This window comes from Scardinius erythrophthalmus (genome assembly GCF_964197995.2).
Source record: "Scardinius erythrophthalmus genome assembly, chromosome: 19".
Lineage (NCBI taxonomy): Eukaryota > Metazoa > Chordata > Actinopteri > Cypriniformes > Leuciscidae > Scardinius > Scardinius erythrophthalmus.
In genome coordinates, this window is record NC_138239.1 from 36,711,557 (window position 1) to 36,730,372 (window position 18,816).

General features: G+C 37.9%; 2 protein-coding genes across 2 annotated transcripts in view; one reads left to right on the forward strand and one right to left on the reverse strand.

The window, feature by feature from the left end:
- The window catches only part of LOC308707730 (nuclear factor 7, ovary-like), a 7,206-nt gene extending 3,715 nt beyond the window's left edge, over positions 1 to 3,491 (reverse strand). Inside the window, exon 1 of the mRNA XM_081394353.1 lies at positions 2,991 to 3,491. Coding sequence (XP_081250479.1) covers positions 2,991 to 3,389 — 399 coding nt within the window. The 5' untranslated portion in view covers positions 3,390 to 3,491. The remainder of the gene's footprint in view (positions 1 to 2,990) is intronic.
- A 10,438-nt stretch (positions 3,492 to 13,929) lies between these two features.
- The window catches only part of flvcr2a (FLVCR choline and putative heme transporter 2a), a gene marked incomplete at both ends in the record, with an annotated part of 41,768 nt that continues 36,881 nt past the window's right edge, over positions 13,930 to 18,816 (forward strand). The window contains one exon of the mRNA XM_081347853.1: positions 13,930 to 14,481. Within this exon, the coding sequence (XP_081203979.1) occupies positions 13,930 to 14,481 (552 nt within the window). The remainder of the gene's footprint in view (positions 14,482 to 18,816) is intronic.

Genomic DNA, 18,816 nt, shown 5'->3' on the forward strand with positions numbered 1-18,816 from the left:
AAAATGTATTTGCCCCTGTAGTTACTAATTCCTCAAACCTATGAAATGTATTTATAATGTGGTTCAGCTGGACTAAACACAACCGGTCCTGATTACTGAAGCCCTATTCAATCAAATCAACACTTAAATAGGACTTTTTCAACAGCATCAAGTTTGTTAAAAGGTCTTAAAGTGCCCCATATGCTTTCTCGAATATTCCCTTTCATGCAGTGTGTAATACGGCTGTTTGTGAATGTAAATGTTCTGCAAAGTTGTAAAGTGGAAAGTGCACGATAAATAAAGTTATTGTTTCCCCAAAAGAAAGAATCGAGTCTGAACCGCCTAAACGAGTCGTCAGTAACTCCAGTCTCACTTCTGTGACCGGCATACATAACGATGTAACACATTTGCATAATTAACGCCTATGGTCTTCATCGGCTGCCGGCAAACAACGTCGTCTTCTTCGTTCTGTGACCTCACACACGCATGCACTGAACATTTCAAAAACTTTTAGCCTTTTATGTTCAAACCGGAGTCAGACAATGATGGAGAGACTCAAGAAGAAGAGACAACATGTAGAAGCAACAGGACATTTCTGAATGGCAGAGCCGGACAGTAACGGAGTACATTTACTTAAGTACAATTTTGAGGGATCTGTACTTTACTCGAGTATCATTTTTGGGGAGTACTCATGACTTTACTCAAGTACATTTGAGAGGCAAATATTGTACTCTTTACTCCACTACATTTCTATCCATAACCGTGAGTACTTCTTCTAAAAAAAAAAAAAAAAGGAAAAAAGAAAAATCTCGGAAACCCCTCAATTTGTTGGTTCCCTCTCAAACGTGATTGGATTGTGCAGGCGCCACTGATTGGGGCAGCCTATCAGCAATCACCTTCAGCTTTCCAAAGTCAACTCCATGGTCAGATTTAGATAAGAGACGAAACCATGCACGAAACAATGGATGAAGACGCAGCGGGTCCATCCCGGGAATGTGCCAACCCGTGGCCCCACCTCGCCAGACTATTTCAATTTTCTGAACAAGTTAATGATAGTTTTCAAAATAGCAACGCTCCGTTCTCAGACCAGCAGCCCATGAGCGCACAGATCGGTGCAAATGCATTTGCTATTTAAACGTACACTATGTATTTTTTTTCGCCGCTAGGGGTCGCTAACCTCTTACAATAACAAAGGCGTAGTTTGATGACGCAACACTTGCTAAGAATTATGGATCTTGTCGTCAACTTCAAGCCGACTGATCTAATAATGTTTATGGATGAGTGAATACATCTATGTTTTTATCATGACTGTGATATGAAGCAGTTCGGGATTGCTAAGAGCTCTCAGCTCCACACGCGACGCGAGTCCCGCGGATATAAAAGGAATATGGACATTTCATTCTACCGAACTAAGTTACACGCAAGTGCAGAATTACAACTCACAGGTCAGTTTATTAGACAAATTAAACTTGTGAGGTAACGCAGCGCTGTTTCACCTGCTCTAACATTACACTATCACGCTAAACTGCATTTGAATGTGTTGAAATGTATGTGTTAGTTTGTCTGTATGAGACTAGCAGTAAGCTAGATCAACATTAGAATAACATACAGATCATATTCTAACATTTTATCATTGTTGAACTATATAACATTGATTAGTTTTATGTAAATGTGCTCACCTGTTTAATAAAGTACATGTAGGAGCGTTCGAAGTCTCGGACGTGGAGCTCTCGTTTATATACTGTCTATGGGAGCTCTCGGCATCTCGAAAACACAGCGCTGATATTGATTCTCGTTTTAGTTCTCCTTTTTTATCCAAAGTCTGCTTGCCATGGTCCATAATGTTTGAACGAAACAACAACAGCGTGCAAATACAGTTGGACGATGTCAAACTAGTTCAAATACAGAACTACACAGTTGTCCATGTCTGTCGCCTTGGTTGCTATGGCAGTACGAGCGGAAACCAGAGAGAACGCGGATATGACGCCATAGGCCTATGTCACGAAAAAATTGAAGACCGGAAGAACGTCTTTTAGTAGGGATACGGCTCTTCCGGTTAGCTTTTTACAATGGCGGAGTCCGATAGATACTGCTGGACCAAATCTCTCCGCAACCTGCCTGAAGTCACATATGACGATGTGGTTCGGATGGTAAATGAAAACTCTCAAGTGGAAAAGCGTGAAAGCTGAGGTATGGCTGTCTACGTCCTGACGCAGAGCAACCCGGTGCACTACAACAACAGCGGCGGGCCGTTCGCCAGTAAGGTAAACGTTTCTATGGTAACAGCGAGTTGGACCAATCAGCAGACATTGCTGCTACGCTTAGGATTGTGGGTAGTGTAGTTTTTTGTCATAAGATCGCGGATAAAACAAGGTTGATTTCATACGAACTACAGGAGCAAAAAACTTTGTTTCACAACCTCATAGCTCGTGGTCAGTCTACCTCGGATGGTTTAGACATTATGGCTGATAATCTAAATCCTTATGGAGAAATACTGTTGACCGGAAGTTCTGAATCCCTACTCCGCGTTCCGGAAGCAGGAAGTGTGACATAGGCCTATTGACTGCGACAAAACGGAAATAAAGAAACGTCTCGTGTCTTTGAATTAAATTACAAATTTCTCCTGGTTTGAAAGTTGTTAGAAACAGTCGGGATAATGTAAGTACACAACTAAAAAAAATATATAACATAGATATAGTGATTTTTGCTATTTTTAAAGCAAAAAAAGTTACATATTGTACCTTTAAACAACGTGGCGCTGGACGTGAAAATGAAAACTGCGTCGGGCTGAAACTAGCAAAACACACTTATTGCGTCGCTCCTGGCGCTGCATTGCTCCGGGTGTATGATAGGGTCCTGTGTGTGTGTGTGTGTCTGTGTGAGTGAGTGTGTGTCTGTGTGAGTGAGTGTGTGTGAATGTGTGTATGTGAGTGTGTGTGTGTTTTTACTACTCTCTTCATGTCACTTTCAGTTTCATTTAGCCTACATGTAAAACTAGAGATATTTCTTACCTTATATGAAACCACTTCACTGATGGGTCTGAATTTATGATTGTCGTGTTGTTGTGAATTAATACACACTACACACACAGGCTGTTTGTCCTGCAGACAGAAGAGTTTGAGTTTCTCACTGTGTAAACTGCAGATCTCCTCAGATCCTGATGAACGTGTCTCATTTCTCTCCTTCAGGATCGACTCACACAAGTTTTTTAACACCAGATTAAGAGGAGGACGATCTTTTGAGGATCTTCTCCTGCAGACAGGACACTCCTGAGTTTCCTTGGTTCTCCAGAACTGTTGAAGACACTCTTTACAGAAACTGTGACTACATGATAAAACAACAGGAGCCTTGAAGATTTCACAGCACACGGGACAAGAAAGCTCTTCAGCAGAGACATTTAGTGAAGCCATTTTCACCGTTTGAGCTCCAGCAACACAAACTTTACTTTCACTTTCTGAACGACGGGTTTAAAAATGAATCACCTTGACGATCTGCTGTCTGTTCAGAAACAAATGTCTCAAAAATCCTTCTTGAAAGTGTTTGTCTTCATTCTCCACTGATCGCTGCTTCTTTATTGCTTTTGTCGAGAGAGAAGAGAGTCAGCATCACAGAACAGAGAAATAATAAGTCAGTCTCTTCCTGGTCAGTGTTGTAAGAGGGTGGAGTTTATGATCACATGTGGCTCAAAGAACAACATCAGGATTTCTTCAGGATAAATTTTAACAAAACTTCCATTAAAACTTTCTCAGGTATAATGATATTAAAACCTTGAATCAAACACTAAAGAACAATGAAAAACACAAATATTGGCAATAAAAAAGACACTTTATTTGTGTGTTTTATATATTGCTCTTTATTTTTAGAGAGATTGTTTGTTCAAGTATCCAATTGTAGTGGACTATGTCTCGCACCACAAAGAAACTCCCGACACCACTGGCTTCGGTGGACCACATCTGCAGTTTATTGACAGAGGACAGACAATCAACACACAAGCCTTCAGGTTGACTCTCTTTCAGCTGAAGGATGTATATGGGACATTCTACCAGAAACGTACATTTCCACTTATAAAAAATCTTGGGGGGGAAAATATATTTTTCTTAAATCTGAACGTTGAGTCATATGGAGGACATGTTAAACTATGAGAAACACATATCATGCCATCTCAGCATGTTTTTATGATTGAATAAAATACATTTTTATACGCATTTCACCCCTAAAATGTCAGGCCCTGTCACAGACAAATTTGTATTAGAATGGTTTCCTAATGAATTTCTTTGATACAAATAGCATTTTCTTATTGATCACATGTCCCTGATTGTGTCTAACATGGTATTATAATTCCTTTAAGAAATATAAGTAACTTTTCGGTCAACTGTAGTACACAAAATCACAGAATACCCACCAGGCACTCATATAGTTGTAAAATAACTACCTTTACATAGGAGATTTTTACAAAAACATTGTAGTGGATATATACCCCCACCTTCATCTACACAGTTAAAGAGATTAATTAATTAATATTTCCTCAAATAGTACACGTTTGTCATAATTTCCTGTGTGACAGGAGGACTGACCATGGCGTGACAGGACTGACGGTACTGTGACAGGACTGACTTTATGGATTTTGATGATGCATAAAAAGTTATGTTTTGTGTTCTTTATTTAAGCTTTGATTGGCATTTCATTTTTAAATTATTATTATAATTTTAATGTTAATGTAATATTAGACTATGTTAAAATTCAGCCAAGGACATACACAATATTGGCAAAAGTATTGGGACAGCCCTCCAAATAATTGAATTCAGGTGTTTAAACCACTTCCATGGCCACAGTTGTATAAAAATCAAGCACCTGGGCCTTCATTTTACTATTGCATGCATTAAATACATAATATATGCAATAAATGTAATAAAAAAGAACAATAACATTAATTTGTAAGGCCGTGTCACACAGGAATGTGACAGGGCCTGATGTGACAGGGCCTGACGGTTGGCCATTTTAAACTGCAATTACTCAGCCTGCTAGCATGCTAGCATAAAAACTGTTAACATGCAAGCAAGGAATTTCAGTAACCTTTTTAGACATGTTTTGGATTTAAAACATTTTCTGGAATATTTTACCGTGACAGGGCCTGACCCTTTAGCTCGTCTTCCTAAAAAAAAACATACAAAAACAAGCTTAAAATCATACAATTCAATGACAGAATTCAGCCTTGATCAATGTACGCTTCACCTGGGTCAAATGATGTCACTTCCTCTGAGTGAAACCCTTAAAAGCGTATTTCACACATTTTATGTAGAGTTTTATGTAAACGTGACAGGACTGACCAAAACATGGGGACAGTTGTAAAATAGAATTTATTTGTAGAATTTATATATAATTTCATGTTTTTGATCAGTTGATGTGAATGATAACAGCTTAAACTTGTTATTGATGGAGTTTTTTTTTTTTCTAAATAACAGTTTGTAGCATATTAAAACTATGAAAACTGTAGCTCCAATTTGGCTGAGGACAAGGACATTGACAGGATTTGTAATTTTCAAAAGTGTTTTTAATAAAGAAAAAAATATCTGAGAACCTAATGAATGAACAACTCTTTACAGAACAACTCACAGAAATAAACTATGAGCCAGTTTTAGAAATTTTTGAATGAAATACTTTTTTATTCACTGTAACAATTCAAGGACAGATAATGTATGTTTCTGGTCCCATATAATGCTGAGTGAGTTTGCTGGACGCTTCAGTGAATGATGAGATATTTTGCTAAATAAAATTATCCTGTCAGAAGAATTGCACGATAACTAGAGTAGAAGATGTAGTCGACCATGGCCGCCCCGTCTGAGTTCAGTGTGGAGAAAAATGATTAAACACGAAAAATATTTACACGAAGTAGGCCTACCACTTGCACTTTAGGTTAATATTTCAATAATTCAACGACACATTCGCATGTGTTCTCTGATGTTGGTTAACGGAAATACAAGTAAACAGATGAAATGTTGATTAGATAGATAGATAGATAGATAGATAGATAGATAGATAGATAGATAGATAGATAGATAGATAGATAGATAGATAGATAGATAGATAGATAATCCTGTTATGTTTGTACAATATTCTACTTATAGCCCATGCAACATTCCAAAAAATGTCATCATGGACACACTCAGTTATATTCATTTACACACCTAAACGCTCCACTACTTATTATGTCATGTGCTGAAGTAGTATTAGACTTGTTGTAGATGTAGATTTTGTGAGCTGCTAGGATGAGGTGTTTTGTCTAGCCAATCAGCAAAATATCTATAAAAATATACATATCTAATATACATATTTAAATCTATGATTCAATTCTGTTGAAATGAATAACACAATAAACATTTATAATATCACTAATACTGGGTTTCTCTGTTCCTTGTTGTGCATGACTCTCTTCTTCTTGCCACTGTTTGAGCTGCTATACTGTGGTAATGTGGCATGACGACTCATGTCACAATATAGGCCTAATAAACATTCAATAAGCCAATGAATCTTTTTCTTTCTTTCTGAAAAATCACTGTATTTAATAATAATCTTTTCTGATTATTTCTGTGCATGACTCTCTTCTTCTACTTGCCACTGTTTGAGCTGCTGTAACACAATGGTCAATGTGGAAGAAGAGTCACCTGACAGCAGTCAAATAAAAGGATCAAATCTGACGATGGGGCTCGCATGATCCCGTTATTCCTTCTGCACCGAAAGTCCAATCGTTGATGATCCGGTTGAAAGAACTGGAAGTGGAATCAAACCAACAAGCAATACTCACAGTTTCTAATATTCTTAACACAGTAAAACTCTCTGTTATGTCTAGGTCCAGGTAATCATGAAGACAAGAAAGTTTCTCATTTCTTCAAGGTTTATTCAAACCCACAAGCAATATAACAGTGCCATCATTTACATGATTAGGCAGCAGGTGCAACCACCTCCATTCTTACTCTACACCTTTTATAGGTATCAACATGTGGACTACAGTGCCATCTCCTGACAAGTACATAAACACAACATTCCCCCTTTACTCAAAACTGTAAATTCCACCCAAATTACATAGTTGGTGCAATAGACAAAACCTATACAAAATGTACATCCAATTCAATTAGTTTAACAATATATTCTACATTCTGTAGCCAGACATATTATAACTAGAATTAATTTCTCATTTAGCACAAAATAATCAATGTCTTTTGTACTAAGTAACATAATCATGCAACCAACGCGGAGGGCATTTCACTCGTGATGAAGACCTTACAGGAACAGATGAAGAAGCAATTTGATTAGGCAAGTTCACAAGTTCATTTTTAGGCAACACCGTAGAGGAAGGAACAGACTGGAGGGGCAAGGACACCAGTTCACTCTCAATGGCATTTTCCACAGGTGCACAAGCTGGAGAAAGATGAGATGCATGCCAGTTTTTCCCATCTGATAACTGGTAAGTGCATGGACCAAGTTGATGTACAATTTTCAAAGGCTTTGAGAATCTAGGATGTCCTTTTGGAACATGAACTGGAATTTTTATACGCACTCAGTCTCCAGGTTTGAACTCAGGAGTACAGGCTCTTCGTTTGAGGTCTGTGTATGTTTTCATCTTCTTTTGAGACAATGACACTTTCTGACTCACAGCAGGATCCTTACAAGTTATAGGAAGAGGGAAAACATTTAGACGAGTACGCAATTTTCTGCCACAGTGTAACTCAGAAGGAGACCGTCCAGTAACAGCATGGGGAGTAGCACGGGAAGTTTGAAGAAAGTCTGTCACTGTTGATTTCCATGGCTTTCCAGACAGAATAGCAGATTGAATAGAACTCTTCGGTACTCGATGAAATCGCTCAATAGCTCCATTTGCAGCTGGATGATACACTGACGTATGTATGTGTTGAATGTCTCGATCTTTCAGAAATGCAGCAAACTCCACTGACTTGAACTGACATCCATTGTCAGATACAATGTAATGAGGATTTCCTAATCTGCTGAAAACTGACGTCAAGAAGTTGATCACATTTTTACTTGTGATTGAAGAAGTGAATGCCACTTCTGGCCACTTACTATGATAGTCAATCAATGTCTTCATGTACCGACAATCCCAGGTAGCAGTTTCAAATGGGCCAACAATGTCAACAGCCACTTTTTCCCATGGCATAGTTGGAAAAGGTACAGGTTGTAAAGGTGCAGCACGAACAGTTGTAACCTTATCAGAAGACAAGCAAACTTCACAATTCTTGATCTGTTCCTTAACCAAGAAGTCAATACCAGGCCACCAGTAAAGTTCACGAATGCGCTGTTTCGTACGCACTATTCCTTGATGACCTTCATGGGCAAGATTCACCAAAACACGTCGCAATGCAACAGGAACAACAAGACGTGACCCTCTAAACACATAGTCCTTTTGCACAGCAAGTTCATGACGTGATTGAAAATATGGACGTAGAACAACCCCCACAGCAGCTGATGAAGAGGGCCATCCACGAACAATCTGAGCACGTAATGCAGTCATTTCTGAGCATGATGCAGAGGCAAAAGCAAATTCAGTTGGAGACACAGCAGACATTTCAGAAGACAAAAATGCAACAAACTCCGGCTCAGTATCGGAAAAATCCTCATCAGAAGCAGGCAAGGGTAGGCGTGAAAGATAATCAGCAACTTGGTTTTGAGAGCCAGGATAATAATTCACCTCATAGTTAAAACACAAGAGTCGCTCTGCCCAACGTGCGATCCTCATTCCAGCGCGATCTGTGCCTTTAGAGGAGAGGAGCACTGTCAAGGCCTGATGATCCGTACGTAGAAGAAATTTTCGACCCCAGAGGTAAGTTCTCCATTTTTCAACAGCCCAGACACATGCTAAAGCTTCCTTTTCAATTGTTGAATATTTGCGTTCTGCAGTAGACAATGTTCTTGAAGCAAATGTAACAATGTGCTCTGTGTTGTTTTCATGAATTTGAGAGAATACAGCACCTAGTCCATAATCTGATGCATCCGTTGAAACGACAGTAGGCAAGTTAAGGTCAAACAATGCTAAAGCAGGGCTTTGGAGTAACAACTCCTTTACAGTACTGAAACTCTTCTGAGCCTCATCTGACCAGCTGAACTCAGAACCTTGTCTGATGCAAGCACACAATGGTTCTACAACTGTAGCGAATTTTGGAATGAATTTATTGTACCATGACAGCAATCCAAGAAGGGAACGGAGCTGATGTGCATCTTTAGGAACAGGAGCATGAAGCATTGCACTAAGATGATCCTCATCTGGGTGAATAACCTGTGCAGATACAGTATGACCAAGGAAGCGCAAACTGCTTTTATTAAAGTGACATTTTGAATCATTCAACTGTAAGCCTGCATCATGTATGCGCTGAAGAACCACTTTGAGCATGTGGTCATGGTCACTTTTTGTGTGTCCCCAGACAATGACATCATCCAAATAATTGGCTATGTTTGGCAATCCTTGTAGTACAGTTGCTAGCATTTTCTGAAATGCAGATGGAGCTGAAGCAAGGCCATAAGGTATCATCTCATCAATATGGGGCAAAGGATAACTGTCCGCAATAACAGCTTTATTTGGTTCTCGCAGGTCTACACACATGCGAATACCACCGGTCTTCTTCTGAACAACTACAATTGGAGAAATCCACGGTGATGCATCCACTCGTTCAATAACACCCAAGTCAAGAAGGCGTTGAAGTTCATCACTAGCCGCGTTTCCATTACAGATTTGCGCAAATGTTTTGCGCTATTATCTAAATATCGATAAAAAACTATTGCGAAATGACGGCGTTTCCATTAACCGATGTTATGCGACTAAAACGTCTTTTTTTCTCTCGCGATAAGTCATTCCAAAAATCACGGCAACGGACGTTGGTTATAATATCACTGTTGGTTATAATAGCATTTCTTTGAGATTTAGAATCCAGTATCCTATAGGCTAATTATTGTTTCTTTTATAAATTTAATAAATAATTCTGTCTCGTATTCTGTCCAAACGATCCATGTAGGCTTTTGTGTCTATTTGTTTTTTCTTTTTTAACCCCTAATTGAAAAACGAAAAATGAACGGTTGTTGTCTTTTTAAAACGCAAAGTTGAACACCAAAATTTTAATTTGAACTGGCTACACCAACTGCTGTGCTTTGTTTATGACTTTTTGCCCCTTTATTAAACATTTAAAATATTCACAAAATTAATATGGAAAACATGTCGATTTTACTGGTTTTCTAAGGCCAAATTAGAAACTGGAATTGATGTCTTTCCCGCAGTGCTGAATGAGAAGAGCTAGTAATATAATTAATAAACTATTGTTTTCTAAGTGTCGGCTAAAATCACATCTCCATCCCCGCTGTTAAGCAGATGCGCTTTTAGAGAGAAATGCAACTTTCATACGGATTAGCCTACATAATCAGAAGGTATTAGCTTTCAATTCGAATTTGTTCGTTTTAAAGTGGACATTTCAAGCGCCTACATAGGCTATATTTTGTTTCAGTTCTCGCGCTCCAGTTTACGGAGATCATGAAAGTGCGTCTGATTGTTTCTTTTATTTTACAAAAGCACAGCGTTTTCTTGTTATTGTGAGTTTACACATAAAAGTGGTTGAGAATAATGTATTATTATTTTCTGTCTGACCAGAAATGTTAGAGTATTTTAAGTTGTTTCCACTGTTGATAGGAAAATGCAAGTGTTCGTGCCCGCGCCATGCAGTGCGCGCTCCACGCTCAGCTTTGTTCCTTTTTTGCATAAAAGCGTCTTCTAAATATAGCCAATTAAATGTTATAATTAAATAATATAAAATTATTATTATTATTATTTGCGTAGCTATAGGCTACATGGACTTCAAACACACTGCGTCTTCTAAGTCAGGTGACTGTAAATGCGCAAAAAGTTGCGAAATATTCCTTTTTCGAATTGCCTGAAAAACCACCTCATGAGAGCGTAAAAACTTTTTTGCGAAATTGACGTGTTTCCATTAAGCGTATTTTCAATTCGCAATTTCAATTTGCGCAATTTGAAGGGTAATGGAAACGCGGCTACTGACAGCATTTCGAACAGATAATGGCAACCGTCTGAGTTTCTGACATACAGGTTTCACCACTGAAGAAGTTTTTATGCACAAATCCTTTTGCACATCCTAGCTTAGTAACAGGCACAGAAGCAGAAAGTCGCATTACAGGGGCTGAAGACTGAGTCGGTCCTGGAAGTATGGAAGAACCTTCAAACTTGAGATGCAATCCATTAATTAAATCCATTCCAAGAAGAGCAGTGCCACATTCGACTATAAAGATTGAAGTATTACAGGTCATATTATCTCTGGTAACAGTAACAGGTAGACAACCAAGCACTGGTATTGGATTTCGTGAATACGTCACCAATTTAACAGCAGGAGGCAGCAAAGAGTCTTGTTTAAAGTGTTTTTCATACACAGATTTAGGCAGAATGGAAACGGAAGATCCAGAATCCACAATCAACTCCACAGGTACAGAGACTGATGCAGTCATGATAGTAGTAGTACACTTTATCTTATTAGATACTGAATCATGCATGTAAAGAATCTGAAGCTCAGGAAGTTCAATCTCATGTACAGAATGTGTTTGCTGTGAACGACACACTCTTGAAAAATGTCCCAACTTTTGACAATGAAGAAACAAAGCTCGCTTTCTTGCAACTGGCCAGTCATCTCCTGATGCATTTATGACAAGTAAGTAATTCTCAAACATCTTTAACCAGACGCCAAAAGGAATAGACGGCTCACCCGGACATGGTAAGAATGGCGTAGGAAAAGAAGCAACAGCAGACATCTTTCATGTAGAACAGCAAAATCCTCGTCGCCAATTTGTTATGTCTAGGTCCAGGTAATCATGAAGACAAGAAAGTTTCTCATTTCTTCAAGGTTTATTCAAACCCACAAGCAATATAACAGTGCCATCATTTACATGATTAGGCAGCAGGTGCAACCACCTCCATTCTTACTCTACACCTTTTATAGGTATCAACATGTGGACTACAGCGCCATCTCCTGACAAGTACATAAACACAACACTCTCCTAACACACATACACAAACTCTGCACTCTATACAATACAGTTTTTCTGAATAGCTAAAACACATTTCTTGAAACTCACTTTCTCAAAACCTTGAACACAAAAAAACTAATTTTCAAGCCACATTCAGAGAACAATTGCCTCAAAACCATTTTATCTGCTCAAAATCAGACAATGCTCTCAGATCATACACACACGAGTCAATATTATAAACACTACAGATCATTCGTTAGACACGCATCAAAAAATGGAGGCAATTTTGAGGCAATTGTTTGATTTTGCCAGAAGAGTCAGATGTTCTCTGAATGTGGCTTGACATTTTTTTTTTTTTTTTGTGTTCAAGGTTTTGAGAAAGTGAGTTTCAAGAAATGTGTTTTAGCTTTTCAGAAAAACTGTAAAATCTCTTTGGGAAAAATGAATAAGAAAAATATTTACGGAACCAACGCCACTAAAAAGTAGCCAGGCCATTTTTTCTACTTGAACTAACATTGATGTAACCTGTTATCAGATGAGTTTATTAATATGAATTACTTTGAGTTAGTACAATAATAATAACAGAATGTAAATGATCACATCAAGCACATTTTATTTAGGCATATTTTTTTCCAAAGAAATTTAATCCGCCACTGAGTGAATGTCATGTATTTACGACATTTTACCTGTTAGAAACACATGCTCGTGTTTGTTATTTTAAGATGGGCTAGAAGTAAAGGAACACGCACCACAGTTTGGGAACCACTGCACTTTTCAACAAGATGTTTGTGTAAAAGTGAGTCCAGCACTGATGCTGCATTTATTTGCACAGAATCAAAGCTGCATCTTCACACTGCCTAACATCGATTGTACCTGAGAATGGACTTTTGACATCATTTATAGTAAGCTGTCATAACTGAATGTGTGTTATTAGTTCAGAAAGATGCATTGATGCCTTCTGACCAGCAGAGGGCCCCGGGGCCCCAAGCATTTACAATAAAGTACAGCCTAATATTCAATATTCAGCTTGCAATAGTAGTATGCAGGATCATGTTTGACACATAAATAAATCATGCTTTTGTAAATCATATTTATAACATTTAAAGTCAAAATTATTACATAAAAGTCATGATTATGACACAGTCACAATTTCGACTTTTTAATCTTAGTATGCCATATAAATACTTAGTAGGTTACAATTTTGATTTTATCTCATAATTTCAATTTAGTTTGTCATCATTTTGACTTTTTATCTCATAATTTCACATTTTTTATTTCATAATTATCACTTAATGTCATCATTTTTACTTTTTATAACTCTGACTTATTATTCTGACTGACAATTATAGCATACCAAGTCATAGCTAATTATGAAATAAAAAGTCGAAATCATGATATATTAAATAATAATTGTGACACTTAAAATGTCAAAAATTCGATTAGAAATATATGTTTTTAAATTTCATAATTAAAATTGACCAAAGCATTTTTCTACTGTGGCAACTATACCACTGTTCTTGTGCAGGTCTATCTATCATAATGTTTTGGTTTGCAGAAGCTGATGATTAACAGTAGATCACGTGCTAGAGTTTCTCTCTCGTGCCACTCGGAGTGATGATGATGATGATGATGATGATGATGATGATGATGATGATGATGATGTGAGTCTGAAGCTCACGCGCATGAGTCAGTGACAGAAGTAGAGTTGTTTCTGGAGGGATGTATGATTCTGTCTTCACTCTTCTACTGGATCAGTTGGCTCTGAAACGGATTCTTTCCTGATGTTTTGGGACTCGTGTGATCTTAGGAAATCTGCAACGGCTCAATTTATGAGTCTGGAAAATAATTTCTTAATATAATAGAGGGACGCGATTCTGGATTCATGAGCAAGTTTGACTGACTGCTTGATTTTAGCTGTAGAAAATGTGCGAAAAAGGCGACAGTCAGTTTGGAAAGGACGATCTTCAGACGACAAGTAACATGAATCACGTTGAACTTTGCGAATGCAGAGACCTAAACACTGTTCCCAGCTGTAACACTCGTTTATACCGGAGGAGATGGTTCATTCTGCTTCTCTTCAGCTCATACTCACTGTGCAACGCGTTCCAGTGGATCCAGTATGGAATCATCAACAACATCTTCATGAAATTTTACAACGTCTCTTCATTCGCCATCGACTGGCTGTCGATGATCTATATGCTGATTTATATCCCCCTCATATTCCCAGTGACATGGTTATTGGAGAGGAAGGGTCTCCGGGTGATCGCGCTGTTCGCAGCCTCCATCAACTGCGCGGGAACCTGGATCAAAGTGGCCAGCGTCCAGCCAGACCTGTTCTGGGTCACTATGCTCGGACAGTTCACCTGCTCCTTTGCTCAGGTGTTCATTTTAGGGATGCCGTCTCATGTGGCGTCCGTGTGGTTCGGTTCTGATGAAGTGTCCACCGCCTGCGCCATCGGCGTGTTTGGAAACCAGGTGCGTAAAAGCGCACGAACTGTAACATAACGCGAAACACACACCTCGTGCGGAATTAACTACTTTCATTTAAGTCATATTAATCACTAGGTTACTCTAAACCCTTACGAAAATTAACCATGGTTTTACTACAAATAAAACAAAAACATGGTTACTATAGTTAAAACATGGTAACCACAAATTAACCATGGTTTTGCTACACTAACTAACCATAGTTTAACCATGGAATGAATGTGTACTAAAACAGTGGTTATAGCCTACAAATGGCAATCAGTCTGCCAGAAAAACATGGTTAATACACTTTTACCACAATAAAACCATGGTTAAGTTCTCAGATTTCCCCCAATGAGTCGTGTGCAGTTTTCACGTAAAGTATAGAAACTCGCAGAGAGAAAATTTGAGGTTGATGCAGTAAGGGGTTTTGGAAGTTTGAATTAAACTTATGATAAATTACCCTGCTTGTTGTCGAAAGCGGACGCAAATTAGGCGCTAATTGGAGCGTTTAAACCTTGCATATTCATTATAAGTAGATGCATTTCTACTGCGTTTTCAAACAACTTTCCAGTAACATAGGAAGTTTGATTCGGCTACAGGTTTGTCTGAGTCGGATCATACTGAATAGACGCTCACTCATACTCTTAAATAACCTTTAACATCCACGGAACCTTTCCATTCCACATACGGTTCTTTCGTGGGAAAATGCTGTTTATTTAAATGTTCTTCACACTAAGAAAAAAAAAGTGGTTATTTTAAGAACTGTTCACTGAAAGGATCTTTGGGGAACCAACAAGGGTTCTTTGGGGTCACTGCGAAAACCATCATTTGGAACCCTTGGTAAGGAAATCGCGTGCATGTGAGGACGTAACTATAGCAACAGCAGCTGTTCGAGTGCTTTCCTTAGCATATCCAAGACATAACGTGAGTAGCCTTATTATTTATCACTTGATTACGCATATCTTTAGTATATCGCAAAAAAGTTTTGTTTTTAAAGCGTGTGTTTTAAATAACTGCTCATTCAAGCTTAATTCACTGGTCAAATACCACTGGCACCAATTATGTTAACATCAAAACAGTGTTTCATGGCTTTATGAAACTATAAAATTATAAGATTGCTTTGCCATATGACAGTACCTGACAGATTAGATGTCATCTTTAGTTAGGTTACAGTATGTGAAATGTGGCCTCTTTTTAAACTCTGAAGTGCCATTCACATAAACGCATATGCAAGGAAGACACAATTTTAAAAGTTTAACTTCTTTTAAAGGGGTCCTATAATGCACTTTTCACAATATGTAAAATAAGTCTCTGATGTTCCCAGAGTGTGTATGTGAAGTTTTAACTCAAAATACCCCACAGCAAAAACATGACGTTTTGTGTGTGTCCCTTTAAATGCAAATGAGCTGCTGCTCCCCGCACAGAGGGCGGAGCTTCAAGCGCTTGTGTGTGTGTGTGTGTGTGTGTGTGTGTGTGTGTGTGTGTGTGTGTGTGTGTGTGTGTGTGTGTGTGTGTTTGCAGCTTAGCAGCTCCAATGCAGACACACAATGAAAATGTCAAAAACTTTTAGCTTTTTATGTTGTTGGACGAAGATAGAGAGACTCAAGAAGAAGTAACAACATGTAGAAGCAACAGGAGGTTTCTGAATGGTTAGTTGATGAATTTATGTTGCTGATGTGGAGTTAACTATCTTCTAGTAATTGATTAGCATATTCTGTCATGATAATCTCAGAAATCGTCCCCTAAACCCTCATTCACTATTCCCTACGTTAGTCCACTAATACTGTTCACTTTAAGGAGTGAATGAAAACGAGTGAGAGAATTCGGACGGTCATTGAGCATACATCGGTTGTACACTCGTTATTGCGGTGCATTGCGGGATTGAATGAATGCAGTCGATGATGTCCACTATGGTTTCGGACAACACTACAAACAGCTGTCTCCTCAAATAGCGCCCTATTTGAGGGCACAGGGGTAGATTCCGGATTCAGCCTAGCGTTCCTGGGGGGTGGGGTTTATGTAAATCTTAGGGTTTGTGATGTCACTAACCCGGGAGGAAGCTCATTGTAGTCCCTCCCAGTCGTTTGTTGTAGTCCTTAAAAAGTGATTTCTGTAAAAGAAAACATCCCCCTTTACACGGATCGAATCGCGGAATCCAGTCACAAATGGAACTTGCTGTATAAAGCAGAACGTCACGGAATTTGTCCATTTTTGAATGAATAAATCAAAAGTAGGGCTGAACAATGAATCAAATCTCGATATGGACTAGTGTCTGTGAATATTAAAGCTCAAAGAGACTGCAATTGTTCAACGCGTCTCTGGGAATGAGCGCTCAATGTGTACTCTATTAACGTTACTAGCCTAAACACACACTGAAGCACGCGTGACTCACGCTCGTGGTGTTTTCAGCGTTTCACTGTATTGAGACATGATGTAGGATACACATCTGAACTTCATCGCAGAGCTGCTATGAGAGTCACTTCACGAGAATTTCACCATTTCATTTGATAAAACTATCGTCATTCATTCGTATCATATACAGACAGAAACTGTAATGTCTTTACGACAACCTGTCAAAATAAAAGTTCGGTATAACTTGAAGAAATTATAACAGAAATTACTATTGCACAGTAGAGTATACTTCAAGGTAGACATAATAATAATAATAATAATAATAGTTTATTTAAATACACAGAAACTCAAATGTCTACAATCCACCAAAATAAAAGTTTGGTCTAACTCAAAAAGATTCTGAAAGAAATTGCACAGTAAATGTACTTTAAAATAATAATAATAATAATAATAATAATAATAATAATAATAATGAAATCTGTTAAAATGTTATTTTAATGGAATATCACACAATTTTTCATACATGTTTTAATTTAAACAGTAAACTTGCCAAAACAATAACACCATTTTTTTTTTTTTTCAAAAACACCTTTTCTAAAAGTACATTTGTATTTGTGCCAGCTGTAAATGTCATTGGCTGTTAAAGTCTTGTGTTGCTTATAAGAAATTGACATGTTAGTATTAGTCTTTCATAATGCTCTCAATTACATGTCGATGCATACTGTATGCATTAGTGAGTGTGGTGCTTATGGTATCACAGTATACTCACTACAAAAAAACTAGACTACACCACTGATCGTATATATAAGTGAAACGCTTTTGGAACAAGAACAAATGTGGGCGGGGCTTGATTGTGTCTGTGGGGAATTGATCGAATTGATAGGCTGGTTGTGGTTTGCTATTGGCTGATCTCATGTGAGTGACAGGTTATAGCCCCGCCCTCGTCATCAGAGAAGAGAAGAGATGCTGCAAGAGGAACTTATTCTGAGTCAAGATTATTAACACAATAATGATGTGCACCCGTAAATCATTTATTATAAATACTGCAATATTAAATACAAAAATAAGAATAGTCAATTTTGATTTCATGGTGACTATAAATTGAGCACTGACATTCAGATGAGAAAGAGTTCAGCCGTCAAAAACGTCCGTCTAGCGCATGTTTACATAGAAAACAATGAAAAAACAAACCAATGAAATGCAAAAATACATTCACGATTACTTTTTACAATTTTTTTCCCTGTGTTCTGTAAATATTTGTGTTTGAATATGCCTGTAAAATAATACCTGGGGAGGATAAACGCGCTCTTTGAGTTTGCACCTTGAATTTTACTTTTTTTATTTATATAAATCTCATTCAAGCACGCTTATCAGTGTAATTGTATTAAATGACTGAAAAGAGAATATAGTGGAACGTGGAAAATTCTTCATTCTTTTTTCTAGAAGCTCCTCATTATGCTTTTAATAAATAAAATCCACCGCATAATTCATATTATAGCGAACACTGATGAAGTCACAGTAAAATACCGTAAAAATAGTCACAGTGATGATGTGAAACACCCTCCTCATCATGGATATATTGCTGTCTTTAGAGGGCGAGAGTGATAATCTCAGCAGATAAGATGGATAAGGACATGTGCAGACAAGCGTGTGAAGTTTCCACTCGTTTACACGGAAGAAATGCAGCACAAGGATGATAAGACAATTCACTTATCTGAGTTAACACAGGGACAGTGTTATTGTTATGATATTATTCTAACATTAGAGTTATTATTGGCTGACCGAAGAGCACATGCCACACAGAGCCAAACACAAACACTGGGCTGGACAAAAAATAAAACATATGTGCTCGCATATATTATTTCTTATTAAAAATAATACAAAATAAATAATACTCAATACTATATACGGCAACAATATGAAGCAAGATGAATGAAATGCACAGATCATAATATATCTGACATTATGAAAACCAGAAAGAGGATTTAT